At 28.2% G+C, this 20,196-nt stretch overlaps 1 protein-coding gene across 2 annotated transcripts; it reads right to left on the bottom strand.

Annotated features, from left to right (window-relative positions):
* Positions 1-799: 799 nt before the first annotated feature.
* On the bottom strand, positions 800-19,796 carry LOC128389742 (parathyroid hormone/parathyroid hormone-related peptide receptor-like). 2 transcript variants are annotated; one of them, XM_053349375.1, is made up of 10 exons: positions 18,786-19,796; positions 18,109-18,213; positions 17,842-17,963; positions 15,015-15,109; positions 12,588-12,699; positions 7,778-7,934; positions 6,893-7,023; positions 2,649-2,891; positions 1,379-1,453; positions 1,148-1,286 (listed from the first exon to the last, which is right to left on the bottom strand). In XM_053349375.1, the coding sequence occupies exons 1-10, from the start codon at positions 18,943-18,945 to the stop codon at positions 1,281-1,283; spliced, it is 1,206 nt and encodes a 401-aa protein (XP_053205350.1). In that variant the 5' UTR covers positions 18,946-19,796; the 3' UTR covers positions 1,148-1,280. The 2 variants fall into 2 exon arrangements, with proteins under 2 accessions (XP_053205349.1, XP_053205350.1); XM_053349374.1 differs by having other exon boundaries at positions 800-1,453; positions 18,786-19,790.
* Between the last annotated feature and the right edge of the window lie 400 nt (positions 19,797-20,196).

Below are 20,196 nucleotides of genomic sequence, written 5' to 3'. Positions count from 1 at the left end.
CTTTTTTTATTTCCTCTCAGTTTCTTACATTAACCATGATCAGCATGCTTTCACCGTTACACATGACTTTTGTTTTCCATGGTGAAGATTTTTCTCTATTCAACTGACATCTATTGATAGATGAACCAAACAGCTTGAGAAGGAAGAACAAAATTTCCTTCAATCAAATTGATCGATAAAATAGTTCGAACATCAATCAATAGATGGAATAATATTATATTCAATTCTTAAAGAGATTCAGCCAAAAGTTATTCATGACCCGCCACTTTTGATAGATTCTGATCTTGAATGGTCAATATTCATTTCAATATCTTATCCGATTAATTGTGTATAAGATTTATGATTAAACGATAATAAAGTTTAATAGGTCAATATTCACTCAGTTAAAGTGATTCTAAAATTGTAAAAAGTTTTATTCGTAAAATTTAATATTTAGCTAATTGTAAATATTGAATAGGTAAAATTATATAGTCGATAATAGAGTTTACTGGGCGATTCATAGATGGAACTCATTTATCATGAACATGCTACTGAATTTAATGGCTCTGAATATAAACTATTTCCACTTTTTCATCAAAAATCAAATGAATTGTAAAAGTTAATCATCTAGAATCAATTGGGGTCATCAAAGAGCAAATGAAAATTGTCAAACTTGATCAATTATCGAACTAGAAAATAACATTTCTATCCTTTAGCTAAACATTATGATATTTATCCGCTTCTATTGATAATTTGCTAATGAATTATTCAGTAGTAAATTATGAAATAGTTTAATGAATACTAATTATCTTATAATATCATTTAGATGATATTTTTCATCAAGTTGTCTTAACAATAATTATAACCAGCATTTAATATATTAACAAGTCATCACTTTATCCTTATTCATATTAAATATGTTATTTTGTAATATTTTTTCCTTCTTCTTGTGGTGATTTTGTTTGTATTTTAAGATTATAACTTTCATTGGATTTATTAGAATATCAAAGATTTCTTATCATTTGATCTTTCAAAGTAAATTAATTACAATATTTTTCGTGTTTTTCTTTTTTATGTTTGTCTCCATCGACAGAATTAAGCCTGAGGTCCTTTTCGTCTTCTTCTTCTTTATCCTTTTCCTCGTTCATCATTCCGGCGGTGATGATGTCAAATGATCAGCTGACGGTGGAGCCAAATCACAGTTCTCCTGTTTATCATTGATAATCAAGGTTGAGGTTCTCATTGATTCCTTTCGAAGTCCATTGTTGTAACAATTTTCGTTATAAATTGTTGTTGATCCGTCATTCCTGCCACGATTTAAGTAAGACATAGATTGTGTTAAGATTGAGTTGTAAGTCATAGAGTTAGAAGACTGAAGTCCACGATCTTGTTGACTTGCCTGGCGAAGCCATTTCTTCATCTCTTGTTGTACTTCACCATTAAGAAAACAATATAAAAGAGCCACAAAGAAACCCTGAAAGAAGGAATGAAAAAGAACAATTAAATATCATCTCTTTTAGAATAAATCATAAGAAAAAAGGAAAATAAAAAACAAACCTAACTTCGTAATCGCTAAAATTTAAAACGAAAAATCTAATTGCTTTATAATCTTTTTCCATATGAACCATTGTTAGCATTCAATGGAAAACATAAACAAAGAAGATGAATTCAAAATTCGCCTCAAAAACAAAACAAAATGTTCAATATTCAGTATTGAACATTTTTCGATTCAATTTATTATCCTTGCAACTTTCATGCTACAACTTTTCGTACATCGACTCAATCTCATTCTTATCGTTTTGATGGATCAGTTTGTTTTCAGAACTAAAATATTATTCAAATGATTAATTGATTAAAAGAAAATGATCTAAGACCAGCCAAGAATCAGTTCGATTAATAATGTTATCATCGTTTTTATATAAAGAAAATAATTTATCATTATCATGAAATTTGATAAAAATTGACATTTATGTTGATGATGGTTATGATTATGAGGGCGATGATGATGCTAATAATATTATTTTAAGGGGATTAGCCTTTGTTATTTGTAATTATGAAATCATCTCTCAATGATTAGATCAACTGATACAAATAAATACTTTAAATAGTCACCAGCTTGAGAAACTCAAGCTAGTGTTCTTAGTCTCATTATTGTTAAGATTATTTATCAATTGTGATGATCAAATTAATTCCCTTCAAAATAATTTAATTAACTACCTCAGATGAACTAACCCTTATTCCCCTTTAACTTATTACTTTTTCAATAAGTTGCCCTTCAATAAAACTAACCGTCAATTGTGATACCTTTGAAAGCTCTGATGATTTCAATGTTACATAAAATTCAATTCACTCGATACGATCTTACTTGTGTTCTTATATTCCCTAACAATTATACAGCCAAAGACTTTGAGTTTGCAACCACTTTTTAAATCATTCACGCAGTTAACGATAATCAAGTAGAGATAACTTTTGATATCTAATCAGTTGACCGTTTCAAGACTACATCACTTGAATTAGTCGACAAACTTATTATCATATCTCTGGGTTAACTTTATCTCTCATTGATTATATTCAACTGCGTGAATGTCTTAAAAAGTGGTTGCAAACTCAAATTCTTTGGCTGTATATCGACTATTGTGATGATAATAATGATGATTTAATTAACTTACCTGGAAAGAGGTGAACAGCTGATCAACATAAAGCCAAACGATTTCAATAGTATGTGATATTGATGCCAACGAATTAGCAACTAATAGGAGAGCATAATGAACACCAAATAATGGAACCAGAACTAAAGTTGATTTGAACCATTTACTATACTTGTAGCATCGAGATGCTTGAGCCACAGATGAGGATGAGAACATTTTCAAAAATAAAACTCGAGTGATATTGATGAAAAATATTAGATTTAACTATTGAAATGGTATAAAAGGGTAAAAGAAAAGGTAAAATAAAGTAACAATTAATGCGAATAAGATATACATGTAGATAAAGTGTCAAGGTAAATCTACCGTTATCTCAATCAGAATCTCTTTTCAATATGAATAAAACGAGATCTTATCGATTTCGTTAATGCGATGATTATCAATTCGTTATAATAATTCAATTCAATTTGATTTAACCGTAAATGTGTTTGGATTGTTGAGACATTGTTGTTGATTATATTCCTTGTTTATCTCTTTCATTTGTTATATTTTCTTTCATCTTGGTATACAGAATGTGATTTACTTTGTATAATAGAAAAAGAAATAAAATTATAACTGGAAATATTGTCCCCATGGTAACGATATGGATTCTCTCTCAGTTTATCTTAGCATTTGAATAATTTTGCATGAAAAGGATCAATTTTTTCTTCTATTATTTCACTTTCTCTCTTCATCTGCAAGTATTTTCTCAGATCTATGATAGTTCTCATGATTAAGGTTAGAATTTGAAAAAGAGAGCAAGCTAGAGAGAGAGAGAGAGAGAGAGAGAGAGAGAGAGAGAGAGAGAGAGAGATATGAATCTTATTCTTCAATGTTATCATGTTAACGAACAAATATCAAGTTGATACGAAGATGAAATTATAAGTGTAAATGTCGGAAGTTTACATTTTGACAAATTTTCTTTTCTTGTTGGTATTTAAGATGCAGAAAAATGAGTATGTTATCAACAAAAGATTCTGAATAATCATGTTGACAAACATTCAGTTTGAAAAAAAGGCTCGAACTCTTTGATTTCAACCTTTTGAGAAAATAACTGAATTTCATTTTCTTTTTTCTTTCTTCTTATTATTATTTTGATTATCAATTGTTTGTTTGTTTACTTTTTTCCATTGTTGATGTTGTTTGTTGCTCATAATATTGTTACTATTCAATAATGATATTGATGATATTCCCTTTCAGTCCACACGTAAACAAAAAGTTCTGATTTTGATCAACGTTAGAAAGAAAAAAGTTATTCTGATATCAGACAGATTCTTATCTTTAGAACTTTTTTTCGCCTTTCTCACTATTCATCAATCTCTTTCTATTCTATGCTCAAAGTTCATATTCACTATCATCTCATGTCTGTATCTCTGTGTCTGAGCAGTTTTTTTCTTCTGTCTTTACTTTTTTCTTCTGTGGTTGTCAAGCTGAATTTCATTCAGTTGATGATAATGATGATACTTATTCTTGATTCTATCTTTCATTTTTACTTGATGACTTTACCAGGGAAATCAATGATATTATACCAAATCTATTTCTCTTTCTCTCTCATTCATATTCCATGATTATTGAATGAGTAATCTATAAGTACTAGAAGCTCTGACGAATGTCAACCTTATGATACATTTTATGCATATTCTTTAACATAAAAATAACGACACTTTTCTAAATGTGATGATTTTTTAGCCAAAGAAAAATGATAACAATAACTCATCAAGAAACTGAAATTTACATACTGAATAAGTTTTCATTTTTCTCTTGATAAACATATTTAATATACTTTTAGTGTGTACACCAATATATTATTTACTTGAGTCTGAACAATTCCCAATACGAACGATAAGGATAAACTTATTATTGTCTTAAATCTTGTTAGATCATTTTTCTTGTGGCCATCGTCATGAACAGAATCCATGAAAGATGACGAAAAAATGCTAAAAGAATCAATAGAATAGCAAATTATTAGTTATGATGATAATTCAGGTCCAAACTTCTTGTTCTTCTAATAAGTTCTAATGAAGATGAAAACTCGATCCCATGTAAATATTCAGATATAAAGAGAAAGATAGAGAGAGAGAGACATTGAATTGGGTCGGAGAAAAGAATTATTTTCATTTTCTCTTCTCTTTCCTCCTATTATTATTCCCACTCTTCTCATCTTCTTTTATCTTCTTAGTTGAATAATATGAAAATATTATTATGATGAAATGAACCAAGAAGAACAGGGAGAATAACTTGAATTGTGTCAACCATGGATTTAATAGGATTAAAGTTAAAAATGATTAAAAGTTAGAAAATGTTTTCTTTTCTCATTCGACTCTTCGAGTTTTTTTTTCTTCTCCTTCTATTCAATCTAATAATATTATCGCTATCATTAGAACAAAGTTCTTTCATTTTCTTTTTATATTTTCTTTCGCCAAATTTCAACGAAAAAAATGAACTTTTTTCCTTAAAAAAAGCTCATTTATCAGCATGGAATTCATTGAAAGGTCACAATAGTAATAGACTTCGTTGGTGATTATCATAATATCTCTCAGACTCTTTGTCAAGTATCTTGAGAATGATAATAATTTAATCTAATCATTTTCTATCCCCTCAGACTGATTAATGTTTTACTATCAATTCTGATCATCCCAGCAATTTTTAGTTTACAGTTATTCATGTTATCAAGGTCAAATTATATTCATGAATAATCATGTTCCATTGATGATGATGATTTATTTCAATAAAATCATGGGAAACCGATATTATTATTAATAAGAGGATATTAATAAATGATTTAAGTCAAATTATGATAAATTGATTTTATCATAGACTAAATTATCATCAGAATGTATCTGTTTTTTTTGCAAGGTTCAGAAAACTATTCCATTGTATTCATGATCCACATGAATGAGACATTATTATTATTGATATTTCATGTATCAAAAATGAATACAATGTAACTATTAACATTTGTTTAACTTTGATTTGAATCAACGTCAATTTCATGATGCTGAGTATTAATTTAAATCTGCTCATTCAATCAGAGTTAATCTAACGTGATTAAGATGATTCAGTTGAATGGAAAAATATTTTATCCTCTTCATTTGTTTAAATAATTTTCATTTATCAGAATTGAGCAGAAATTCAATGGATTAACAATTAAATTATCATTATAATTATGAGGGTTTAACTAATTGATTTACTTGATTACTCATTAGTTTTTGATTGTTTGTAGTTAATGTACTAATTGTTTGTATAACACTAGAATAGATTAGTAAGTATATTCATGATTGATTAAATTAGAATGTCGATAATGTATAATAACGACAAGAGGAATTAGCAAAAAAAAAATATCGATTTCGAGTGAAAATGTTCACCAAAAATTTTTCATCTTCGTTCATGATTAAAATGTAATCATGTAAGAAAAGACTTTGATGATCAATTCAAATCGATAAGCATATTAATCTAATTAGTTAGTTAATCTAATCTAAATACGATTGATTAAGTTTTTCTTTTGCCTTAAAAATGATCAAAAATCTACCAACGATCAACCTTCACATTTTTAACGTTCGACTTTTATATTAATCTATTTTATGAGTTTCTAAACATATCGAGCTATAATCGATATATGTTGTCCATTTAAGTTCCATCGATGACCAGTAATAAGAATCTCAGAGTTTCTGGTCAGTATTGATTTGGAAGATGGAGTAAAAAATTAACCTCATCATTGAGAAAAATATAAATCATCTTCTCATAAACAACTTCAATCATGAAGCAAAAGTATTATCAACATTTTATATGATAGAACTGAGAATAAGATAGGGAAAAAAGGATGCGGAGAACATTTTTTTAATCGAATATTCCAATTTTTTTCCTCTTCATCTTTTTCCTTGTATGGAATAAATAAATATATTCATTTGCATGATAATTCGAGACTCAAGTTTATAAAAATTCAATCGAACTGAAAAGTGAACATGATAATAAATGTTGGAGAAAATTTTTGTAATACATAATAGAATTTGAATTGAACTTTCATAAAAAAAATTCTTTATAACGATGAACAATGATGACAATTATTTCCTTGAGTGTTAATATCGAAATAGTCGAACAACATAGTTTTAGTTTAGTTCTTTTCTTGTATCTTCATCAAGAAGAAATTAACTCGTTCTTTACTATTGCTAACTGAGATGTCGAATTCTTATTTTGAAACAATTAATCTAATTGTAGCTTAATTTACTCACTATTATTGATATTGTTATTGGTCCTCTGATTATCCAAAATAAGGCGATATTTTCATTAATTACCCAGCAATTGGTGTCCTCATAAATTGATCGAGCAAATATCCAGGGTATTATGAAGATTACAGGTAAACCTGACGAAAGAATTGGAAACAACTTGTTAATTATTGTTAATCTCCTCTGATGATGATTATCTGATCTCAGTATTGATCCAATGGATCTCTAAGATTTGGCTAATCAAATGTATCAAAATTAATGCAATTAAAGCTCCATCAAGTTAATATTTGAATTGTAACTAATGAACATGGAAAGTAAATTCATCATTATGAATGAAACATGATAAATTGTTGACTAGACTCTAACTAACGATATAATTAACAAATTGAAAGGTTAATTTGTTAATTGTCAACCTTGTCAATTGTCGTAAATCAATTGTCAACTCAGTCAAAAGGGAATTGTCATTAATTGTACTTGTAGAAAACTGTTCATGATAATTTCTTTCTAAGAATCAGAATTAATTCATTTTTCATGGTCTCTTGATTTTCTTATTACTGTCAACAGGTAATGAACTTGTTAACCAAATTCAAGATGATGATATTAATGAAATCAAAGAATTTCAATATCAGTATCAGTAATTATTATCGTTTCTTTTTTTCTCTCTAATATTCCCATTGATGGAAAGGCATAATGGTTTAGTCTTCAATATGGAAACGGAAATTGAACATGAAAATGATTCATCGAAACTTTAGGATTAATACAAAGTACTCATGATGTTTTGTCCTTTCATGATAATAGTTATTGATTATCGCTGCTTGATTCTGAATGGGTTTCAATTATATTGTTCAACGATTATATTGTATTCATATGGTACTTAGATGATCAACTTACTCCATCCTAGAACAATGTACTTCATGATACTTGAATTGTCATTGAAAATGTTGAAAAATACTAGATTATGTAGATAAAGTCCTTCCATTAATAGCCAATTGTAGTTTGCTAGAAGTGAGTATTGCCAAATAACAATTATCAGCTTACATGATAATGTCTTCAGGGGGAAATGGAAAAGATAAATTGATGAAAAATTATCAGAATATTTATGGATCAACAATAGGGGAAAAAGAAGAGAAAATCAGAATCATTCCAATTTACATAGAGGATTGAAAAATGAGTTCAAACACTGGAAATTATGAGAAAAAAATGAGCATCATTCAGATATTCCGATCATTTTTTTTTCTTTTTATCCATCGACATGTATGAGATATAATTAGATCTTATCTCTAATTATTGTACTCGATGTGATTTATATGATTTGTACTAGAAAAATGATATTCCTTTTGTGTTGTAGGACTGAAATAACCTGACTTTTTTCAGAAAATATCCTTTGTGTTCAATATGATGAACTATCATGAATCATTCATTGTTTTCATGTATTTTTTTTCGTGATTCGGGTAAAAATTAACTAATTTCATCGTCATCATTTATTTTTCATTCCGTTGACTCTGAAAATCTCATTTTTCACCTGAAATCATCTTATCGAATAAGAGAGAGAGAAAGAGAGTATTAGAGTTTACTGAGTAAAAATGATTAGTTCTTGTCTTCGTGTGGGAATGTAATGATTATAATGGTAAAAAAGAAACTATTAGCTAACAAATTTTGAAAATTTGAGATTATTTGTGAACTTGAAAAATAACGAATAATCTTTATCATGAGCTGATGATAGTTAAGTAATTCTTTTTCCATTTTTTTTCTTTGATAAAAATAGCAAAGAAAAATGAAACTTGAAATTGAGCCAATCTGTTCAGTTAATATTGTTGTTGATGTTGCTATTATCCTGATTATCTGTTCCCATGATGATGATGATGATGATTTCGTTATCGATATATTGATGACTAGAAATTCTGTTATTTTTCTCATGATTTCAGCATCTGTCAATCGGATTACCTATCAGAATTAACAGAATGTTGTACATCTACCTTTACTTAATACCTTCCATGAATATCACAACAGAAATCCTAAAGATGTTCAAAAGTTGAATGTTGAATACTTTCATAGATTCGTGCACTCAAGGTATTCAGTTTACACGGAAGTCTCAAAGCATTATGACTAATTCCCTGAGGTTATATACCCTCAAGAATCATCTCCTTTTAAATATCGAACTGAGAGAGAATGCTGATGAAAGAGGGTGGTTTATTTTTGGAATTTGATAAAAAAGTTCAGAGAAATTCATTTATCAGCAGCATTAGATAAGCAGCTTTTGTGTGAGATGAGGGTGGAAAAGGTTCTCCCTTTATCTGATTTTATCATTTTTATACCTTCACCTTGGTTCCTATCATAATTCCTTCAGAATTTAACCTGAATCATCTCTTGAATTATTTTAAATATCATGAAGGATGAAGAAGATCAAATTGATGATATCCATTCATTTTACATGTTCCAATTTTTTTGTTTGCTCTTTCCTTGAGTTTCCATCATAATCATCATCAAACTGATCATCATCTTATCTTTGATAATATCATGATAAATTTGTTTGACTTTTACATAAAATTTAAGCTCAGTCTGAATCCATGATCATTATTGAAATATCAAAAATCTTGAGCCAGAATCAAAAGAATCTATTTATTTCATTATCATAATAATAATCATCATCATCATGTTAATATCTAGAAAATGATTCTGTCAACCTAATCATGATCTTTGCCAATATCATGATGATAACCAGAAGATAAAGAGATGAGCCACTTATCATGATACAATAATAATTCTGACTCTTAATTTCAATATCAATTCATTATTTAATTAGATTTTGTAATTAAAATGTTGATGAAATAGAAAAAAATTCAACTGAGAAAGTGAAAAATGAATCAAAAGTTCTGGTAAAATTTCATGGAGACTTGACTAATTATATATAAACTATTTTGAGGAAAATCACTAGTTCATGATAAAGTTTTCAAAGTTAATCGTTAATACCAACAAGTAACATTATCATGGTAATAAAATTATCGCTTCTTTGAATCCTTCAAATTTCAAACTCAGATTAAAATCTTGTTTCAAAGTTTTTCTGTTTGTCACCGTCATGTAAATTCATATATTCACATCATGAGAGCCATGAACTTTTTCAGACTCAATTAAAAGCTCTCAATTTATGTTTATTGAGATGAGAAAAATTATCTCGAATCTTTCTTCTTGCTATTATCATGATCTATCTTGATGCCTCGCATATTAATAGCTTATTGATAATCTGAAAGAAACTATTATTCATCTACTCATGAGGATTTCCCTGGCTTGAGGTTTGAATCAGTGACACTGGAAATGGAAATGTAATCAATTAAATTCAATTTAAATGGAAAATAATGATTAGATGATTTGAAAACTTATTTTCCCCTCTGGTTTACTTTATAAGCTCTGGAGATTTTTTTTTGTTTCCTATTTCAATTTACCCGCAAGGCATTTCCATCAATCCTTGTCACATTATCATGTGAATTCTGGTGAACATAATAATCTGAAAAAAAGGCTCATGAAGGGTTGACAAAATGACAAATTTCTAATTGACATTACCAAACATAAAATCTAATCAAATTCATTGTCTTTCCAATCTCACCCTCTACAATATTCTGGTTCTGAAAGTTCAACTAATTGCATGTATGATACATCATGTTACAGAATTATCTTGAAATGAACACCAAAAGTATAATATTAAGATCGAAATGATTGAAAGTGAAAAGAGGTGTGAGTATAGCAAACATGTGAATATCTACAGATTTCATGGGGCTCAGAGTTTTTTTCATATGCTTTTTTTTTACTTCCTTCTCATCCTCCATGAAAGACTTTGATTCAAAGTCTTTTGAATAACTATCAGTAGTAGGTAATAATATTTTCATCAATAAGATTTCATTTGGACTCTGAATGAACATTTTCATGAACAGAATTCACGATTCAAAAGGAAAAATATTTCATAATAATGAATGATTGTGATTGGAATCAACATTTTTTTTAACCTTCTTTCAATGCTCATCGTGATACTAACTCTGAATTCTGAGGGGAGGTTCATAGTTTATTCCTGATTGACCATTTCAACTGAGATTTGGCTCCAAGTTTTTTTCTCTCTATTCTATTTTCATTACGAATAATATTTACTTAAACCCCATAAGAATCGATGCCAAGTTATTCAGGCTAAAGGTTGAAGTTAATCAAAGTTCAACATGGATGATTTTAAACAGAGTAAAGTTCATTTTTCTTCATTATAGAAATGATAACAATTGACTTTGTCAACTTTTTTGTGAGTTGAAATTTTCCACGAACAATTGGAGATTAATATGGAATAGAACTTTTTTTTCAAAGGAAAATCAAAATTTCTCTATCGAATTATCTAAATCTATTTGGAACTCTATTTACCTAGAGAAAGGAAATACTCAAATAGCCTCATAATTATCGATACAATGATATTCTCTTCAGTAGAATTCATGATATTCATATCGAATCTTATTCACTATCGGTTGGAATTTTTTTTTCTTCAATGATCTTATTCAATTCGTGCTTGATTTAAGAATCGTTGGTTCTCATTATTTGACCTTATCCTATTTCCTTTCTTTCAGACTAAATTGTAATTCCTCAAGTATCGTTATAAAAGTAAATAAATATACTATTATTATTATGTATCAATTATTTTCGATGTATTCAAGTTTACTTATATTCTAATAGTAATATCGATCGACAGGTAGTTAACAATTAACTATAGATTCCCAAAGTATTAATAAAACTTTTTTTCTGTTAAAGAGAATGTTGGAAAACAGTAAAGTAATGAGATAATTACTGGTTGATTGTATCATCATTAGCAATTAATTAGAGTAAAATAAATGTAATACAATCCTAATGAACAAGAAAATTAGCATATTCATTATAATCCTGGTTAGTTTTGAACCTAAATTTTGACATTAATCCAGTTTAATCCATTGATTATGGCTTAAGCTTATTGATCATATTATCACACTTACTGTGTCAATATTAATATCATGATATCAATGGAGAAAAGTTTTTATCTGAAAGATGAGCTTGCAAATAATACTACTGGTCAAGGAAATTTGATTCAATGGTTAACTTGATCAACTATAATTATCATTATCTTGTTAATTACATTCTATTAATGATTTGGTCTTGATTGATGTAGATATGAAAAAGGTAATCCAATGTGATACAATGTAATATAATTATATCATGTTTTTTTTCACAGTTCATCTCATACTAAGCATAGAAAATGATATTAAAGTGTAACCATGAGGCTCTTTCATGACAACTTCATGGTGATTACCATGTATATATCGTGTATATACCTGATCAATTGAATATCAACTGTTATTCAACTATATTGATAGTATCCTGTTTTTCTGGTACATTGGATAATCGCCCGTATTTATCAAAAGTAATAATAGTTTACAGATGATGAAGATGATTGAATTGATTAAGATAGGAAATGATCAGAGGATGAAGCAGAAAAATCGAGTTGAAATAATAGATATGACATTTCATGAGATTGAGATCGAGGGATGATAAACCACTGATATTGAGATAAAGATAAAGATGAAAATTGGAATGATAATGATAAGAGTAAGGGAGCAGAATAATAGAAAAAGAGAGAGAGAGAGAAACAAAGTAAAAAGAATCGAAAATATCAAATTTCTAATAGCAATTAATCAATAATTACACTGTTATCCTCCAAGGTGAAGAAAATGTTTTTGACATGAGTTAATAATGATCGACTTATGAACGATAGAAACAATTGAAGATGAAGATGATTTCGAGGACACTGAAGACGCCTAAATATTACCCATCATGAAGATTAGGATGATGATGATTTTAGTCAATTTTGATCCAATGTCATCAAATGATATTTCCCAGATGAGATAAAGTTTATTGATTTTGAATATCATCCAATAATGAACAGATGAATGAATGGGAAAAGATGAGAAACAAGAAGAAAAAAACAGAGAGAGAAAAAAAATTTAGCAAAAGTTACGAAAAAAGTTCTGGTGAGGAGATAGAAAATGAATTCATCGGTGTTGGTGATGATGATAATATGCAACTCTCATAATGTGAATGATGATGATGTGATATTGATGACAACTATGAACAAAAAATGTCGAATCTGGGACGAGATGAAGTTGAAAATAAAAATGAAAAGTGAAATCAATCATGTTAATCAAATAAATCCACTGAGACACAAAAGGGTTTGAGTTTTTTATGATTTATCGTATGGATAACATGGTGTTTACTCAAGTATCGAATAATTTTTTCAAAAAAGAGTTCAGATCAACTATTATTTGTATAAACATTGGGTTAGAACAAAACTTAATCATTTTTTTCTGTTCACTTTCACTGGTTTTTGGCTTAATATGAAATTTCAATTTCGAGTCAGAACTTTTTTCAACAAATTGTTCATCTTTATCATCATCATGTATGAGTTTCTTTGGATAAAGAGAGTGAAATTCCCAAGGATTATCTTACACATACTAATATTATCTAATTTGTAACAATTATCATGTACATCATGGTATTCATGGGAAAATCTACTAAGTAACTTTGTTTTCATTTGAAAATTCAACAAAATTCAAAATGATTTCGAGCTCAATCTGAGTTCATGATTAAAGTTTGATATTAGTTTTTCGGATTCTGATTGGATTATATTTGGGAAATAATTGTTAAATAAATCAAAGTTTAATCTACTCATCGTCATTTATTTTGTTTCAGTTAATTGATTTTTCTGTTAACACCAAGAATCTCCCCTCTAGTTAATGATTATCATCAAGAGTCAATTAATTCAAGTCACGAATCTTTACCTATCTATGTACCAGGTGAGTCTAAACAATCAGATAGATCATGAATTCCCTGTAGATTGAGTAGCAAGAGGAACAAAGAAAATCAAAATCTAATACTAAAGATGATCTCTTGCTATTTTAATTGCATTTCCAGGGCACGGAAACGGAAATTTCTCAATAGCCGCTATTGAGATAATCATCTTCAACATTATTAGTGATGAGGCGGAAGTACAAGTGGGTGAACGAGAGAGAAAAGTTCATGATTAAGATGAAATCTGATATCAGCTGATGAGGAATGCAAAATGTTATAAGTATTCAGATTATTATTACTATTATTATACATTGAGAAAATACTTGTGTGTTTTTATGGTGGAGAAATCATCATAATCATCATAACCATGAAACTCAGTAACATGATATTAAATCTTTAACAACCGACTGGAAGAGTGAGAGAAAAAAAAATAAAACTTTCTCCTTAGACTGTAGGTTATTTATATATTAATCAAAAACTATTACTATTAAGTTGATTTGTACTTATTGCTGTTATTGGAATGATAGAGGAAAAAAGTTCTGTCATCATCATCATCATTATCCAACATCATGATAATAACAACAATCGATAATAATCTCATGTTTCCAGGGATAGAATCACTTAGAAAAACTAATATCACCCTGGATCTAAAATTAACCACAGAATCCACATTATCTAGTATAAGATTATTGTCTTTTTTTTAACATGCAACTCAAATTATCTACATAATGAAAAACAATCAACACTCTGATTAAAACCATGGTAAAGATAATCAACTTTCTTATTCTTTTTCTATTCAATTCAGAACGTTTTCTTTGTGGAAAATTTTGTTAGCCTCATTTAAAGGAAATTCTTCAGGTTCGATAAAGCGAAAGTTCTGTTCTCTTCTGATATGAAATATCCTGTCAGAATTTATAACAAAACGATGAGATTATGAGAGAGAGAGAGAAAATAATATGCTGACAATAATCTTGTGGGAGTTGAAAGGTCACCTTTTTGATACCATTTTGAAAGATGCTTTGAGAAAAAAATAAGATGAAATTTTCAAGGTGAGTTGTTGATCATGATATTAGATTCATGGGATCAGTCAAGATGAGAAATTGAGTTCAATCAATATTTTCAATGGAAAATAAATCCTCAAGTTGAATCGATATAAAAGAAGATAAAAATATTATAATATCCAAGTATATGGGGGGCATAATCGTCTTAATTGTTTCAAGAGGTTTAATCATCATCATCATAATCACAGTGATTAACAAATTATTGATTAAAGTAATTTACTTACTTGTTACAAAATAGGATGAGAAAAGCAATGATAAGGGTTAACAGAGAGACAGAATATCCAATTTTACTGATTAACTTAATGTGATGTAAATGGTCCTGAAAAGAAAAATGAACAAAGATTAAATTAATTGGATTGAAATTGATAAATACAATTAAATAATAAGTTGATTGAGTGTTCAACCGATTAGTTTCATGGTCTTAAAAATGTTTCTCGGTGAAAAGTTAAATGCTTATTAGTATTTGATTCATATTATTAATATCATCAAGAATCTTGGAAAACTAAATTGTCTTTTTGTTCATTCTCATGAATCAGTCATGGTTATTTTCATGGTTCAACGTTTGATTGTTAAGTGCTTGGAAATTCATATTAACTGTTAATTTTTGGGTTTGCTTTTTCGTCTAATCTTAATATTGCAATTAAATAAATTGTAAATTAACTAAGTAAACAATCAAATTATGATTAAGATTTTCGTGTTCAAACAGATTGGAAGGTTAAATTTAACTTTACTTAATTGGAATACATTAGTTTAAACATGTAAATAGAGCATATTAGTTGCATAATTGTCTAATTGTTCAGATGAATTTTACATGGGAATCTGAAGAGAATCACAATTTATCCGTAATTAACTAGATAATCTCTCAAAATTTTCTAACGGTAAGTAAACATTTACCTTAAGAGAATTTGATCTCATTTGATTAAGGAAAATCCTTTCAAGTATTAATCAGACTTTCAGGATGAAGATAATAAAGTGGATAAGAATCAATCTCATAATGGAATTGATTGTTTACATCTTATTATTGGAACTACGATCAAATCTACAAAACTTTTCGAAATCACCTTTTACCTTTGGTCTTATAACTTTGTTTCTCTCTTTGTATCAACTATCACAATAACTTTTCACTTTGTCAATAAACTGATTACCATTAGTAATCACAGTCTATCCCTTGTGATTAGAATCAATCAGTGATTAACTAATTCAGTTAACTACATTGTCTAATAAATAGATGATAGAAGGTAAAACTCATTAATTTATGAGACAACAATTAAGATATCTTCATGGGGATTGACTACAATTAGCATGATTGTTATCAATTATTGTCTATCTTGTTTTCTAATTGAACCTTATTAAATTGCAATTAGGCTGACAATTCAAACGACATGATGTTGCCCTTCAATTTGAAGTTTCTGATGAAAACTCAGGAAATGAAGACAGAGAGAGAGAGAGAGAGAGAGAGAGAGAAGTTCTATTTAAAGTTTCTTTTCATTTGAACAGTTCTTTTTGTTTCGAAAACATTGAGTTAATGATATTACTCTGAAATCGAGAGAGTTGATTATCTTTGTCCAAGGATAATTAGGATAAAATAATCTACTTGTTAACGTTAGCATGTTCTCATGGATGTTTGATTGATGAGATTTTTTTTTCTCTACGAAGTTGAAACAAGTACTTTAAGAAAATAAACAGATCGAGAAATTATTTCTATTACAAATCTTTATCATGTCTGTGTAACTTTCGATCGAGTAAATCGCCATCGGCACTTGAAAATTTCCCCTCAATTATCATAACAAAATCTAATCATGGTTATGAATTTCATGGCTCTTTATTATACTCCAAGTTGAGAGTTTAATAACTATCGAATTAAATTTCTCTCCTTTCATTGAAAAACAAAAAGTTCTAACCTGTTGAGTTATTAAGATGATTCTAATTATTATCAATTTTCATGGAAAATTATATCAACAACTCAAAATTCATGTAATGATTAAATTAATTAGATTTAATTAAAGAATGGGAATGAAAATGTTCAGCTAAACGTGATTTAATTAAAATTTAACCTTTTCTCTTTCCCCAAGAATCAGTATCATGTTTAATTATTTAACTGTGATTAAATTTCAACTATTAATATTTCATACTAATCATCAATCCTCATCTTCAGGTAACTAATATATTACTTTAGGTATATCATTATCATACTGTAAATGGATAACTGAACAAATAAATCAAAGATGAGTAATGTAGTCTAACTATTGATTAATTAATCATATGTACGTATTTATATTAATAGTGATGATTAAGTTAATGATTCTAAGTGATCAGCATCATTATTCATTGAGAAATTAATACACACAACTGAATCTACTGAATGAAAGAAGGTCGAAATCAAATAAGATCAATTCTAACACATATTCATTGAGATAAAAGTTCATAAAGGTTGAATTTGTGTCTTGCTTAAGGTGAATCCTCCTGGATTGTAGCGATAAGTTGAGTAGATTATTCAGAATCTGATGCATGAAGTGATATGGATGCAATATATTCATGAAAGAATCAAAGAGAGAAAAAAAATTATTGCTTCTTTCACCTGAACCATTCATATGGATAACATTTCCATGAATTATTTTATAAAAATATTGCTCATCATTTCATGGTAAATATATATATTCATCAATAGAAGGAGTAAAAATAATAGTTTTCCCATTGAAATGAATTTCTCATGAAAGATTCAGATAAAAGAGCAAAGTTTTCATTGACTGTTTCTATTTTTTTGTTCATCATTCAGTTCACTGGATTACATGAATATTTATATGCAAGATAATATTTTACATGGTGATGAACATGATGATTAAATGATCGATGTCATTTTTAATATGAATCATTATTTGACAATAAATGTTTACCAATCAGTTAACTTGATCAACTTTTTTTATATATTGTACTCTATTTAGATTAACTAAATTACATTGACCAGAACTTGTTTGTAAATAAATTGTGTTGAAAATGAATTAACTAAATTGAAAACTGTCAATGTTGTTAATTTGGTGATTAATTACTTACATCAATTTGATCACTTGTTGGGTAAACTTTCAAAGGACATCGAGTATAATCAGTCCAACTTTGATTAGTCGATTCCTTAATGAACCAGGTACCACTGAGAGTACAGTCTCGAGTTGCTAATTCTTATGGACACAAAGCACATAATGAATGATGACCATGTTGATCGGTTAAATGAAACAATTAAGCAAATGATGGTCATCACGATGACGATGATTAGTTGATTGTCTTTTTTTTCACAACAATGAATTACATCAACACACAACTTACCATTTTTATCAAATACACTAATGTAAGAGGCACAAGGTAATCTTGCCTGAGATCCTGCTGGTGTTTCAGGCCAACACATTAATCCATCCCATGTTAATGGACAAACTGGACACAACAACAAATAGTAAAGGATAATTAATTAATTGTAATTGAACCTCAATAGACATTCAATTTGTTCAAATTGATCAATTTACTTGTATTTCTCTCTGTCAATCCAATTATTATATTAGTAATTGTGAAGATACAATTTCAACATCACTTTTTTTTGGTTCCAATTTGTTCATGTTAATATTATCACAAAGTACATTTGATGATAAAAAAAAGTTTTTCACCTTAATTTGATTGGAGAAACTGATTGTTAATGGTTAACAATAAATAGACAAATCTAATCAGAACAACAATTAAGTTAATCTTACAATTGACAAATACATATTATCATTATTATTAGATTAATACATATAAAAGGTTAACTAGTTTCTGGTTAAATCAAGACAATCTAATTATCTTAACTTTTATCACCAAAGGGTAAAAGGATTCAATTGATTACAATTGTCGTTGTTTGATTAATGTTGCTTGGAAAGTTTTTCCTCTTTTTTTTTGATTATGATTAACGGATTAGCAATTTGATTAGATGGTTTGAAATTACAATTAGTTTGGTGTATTCACTTGAAACTTACCGTTATTTGAGTTTGTGTTTCTGTAACGCTTTGAACAAGCTTCCTTTTCAATTTGAACAAGTTGAAGTGATGAAATAATTAATGTCTCGTTACTTGGAACTGAATTAGTTAAATTGATCAACTGATGATTTGTTGATTGTTCAAACACTGGTTGATCCATGATGTTAATGATGGTAAGAGATGATGATGATGATGGAAAGTGATAAGAAAGGATAACCAATTGATGATGATGATGAACAATTGATGTTCCGTTTGATTTTAATGTAAAACTACCATAGACAAAGTTTTCTACTTTTATTTGTTGCCTTTCACTTACATTACTAAAAGTCTATTGACTTCAATTATCTGTCAAGTGAAAAAATTATTTGAAAATTATTTCAGACTCATGATAGACAACATGGGAGAGTGAGAGAGAATGAGAGAGACTATTAAAGTGAGCAGAATGATAAAAAATATATCGGGAGAAACCTCAAGTAGGAAAATGTTTAAGCTTGAATTGAGTGTTTTATTCTGAATCGTTGACGCAAGTTCCCAATTCGTTCATCATGTTGAGACTGCGTTGCATCAGAATTTTTCACTTTATTTGTATTTCTCATTTATTATCTTCATCATCTTCTCTTTCATCTACTATTTCCTTTTTCCATCTTCATCATCATGTTTATCTTCATTATCAGAATCATCTTATTCCCTCTCTCAGTAATTATTTCGCCTTCTCACAAGCCAAGGTCAACTATTAGTTCGGAAACTTTTTTCTCTCTTTTTTTCTTCATCTTTTTTATCCACCATCATGATGACACTTAATCCATTGAATATCTTTGAACTTTTCTCATCCTCTATTCATTTTATCCATTGACTTGGTTACCATGTTTAACCATTTAATCCTTGATTTCACTTTCAATCCTTCACATGTCAGATTAACCAGTTTTTCTTAATCTTTAATCCTCATATTCTTGTTATTCTTAATCTCGTTCCCTTTATTTACCTAATTGTTTGTTTGCTAATTCCTCTCATCTGAGTTGACACAATTGGTTAATTTCTTTGATTGACTTTTAATCACTCTGATTACCTTTAAATCAGATTAAAGGTTAATCTTGTTAATTTATAATTACAGTCAATTTATATCAAGATCATTGATTTTATTTGATTAACTTTAATCTTTAATGTCTCGTTAATCCAATTATTTCAATTGAACTTTTTTTTTGCTCATCAGACAAAAATAAAGATAATAACTTATTGATTGTTAATAACTTAAAACTTTAATCATTTATTGATTGTTAATCTAATTTTCTATGAACAGATATTCAATTATATTAAATTGTCACTATTATTGATTTGATAATAAGTCTCATTTTAATTGTAATATCTTTACATTGAATTAATTTGAATAATTGAATATAATCAACAATTATCA

Source organism: Panonychus citri, unplaced genomic scaffold (genome assembly GCF_014898815.1).
Source record: "Panonychus citri isolate SS breed McGregor unplaced genomic scaffold, ASM1489881v1 Contig00110, whole genome shotgun sequence".
Classification (NCBI taxonomy): Eukaryota; Metazoa; Arthropoda; class Arachnida; order Trombidiformes; family Tetranychidae; genus Panonychus; species Panonychus citri.
Note: the sequence above shows the minus strand (reverse complement) of the source record. Positions and strands in the feature narration are given on the sequence as shown.

Coding starts and splice junctions, on each gene's coding strand:
- LOC128389742 (XM_053349374.1), bottom strand. CDS start 18,945: ATGGATCAACCAGTGTTTGAACAATCAACAAATCATCAGTTGATCAAT. Junction 12,700..15,014: donor CTCATCCTATTTTGTAACAA/GTAAGTAAATTA, acceptor GGTAATATTTAG/GCGTCTTCAGTGTCCTCGAA. Junction 1,454..2,648: donor AGCTGTTCACCTCTTTCCAG/GTAAGTTAATTA, acceptor TCCTTCTTTCAG/GGTTTCTTTGTGGCTCTTTT.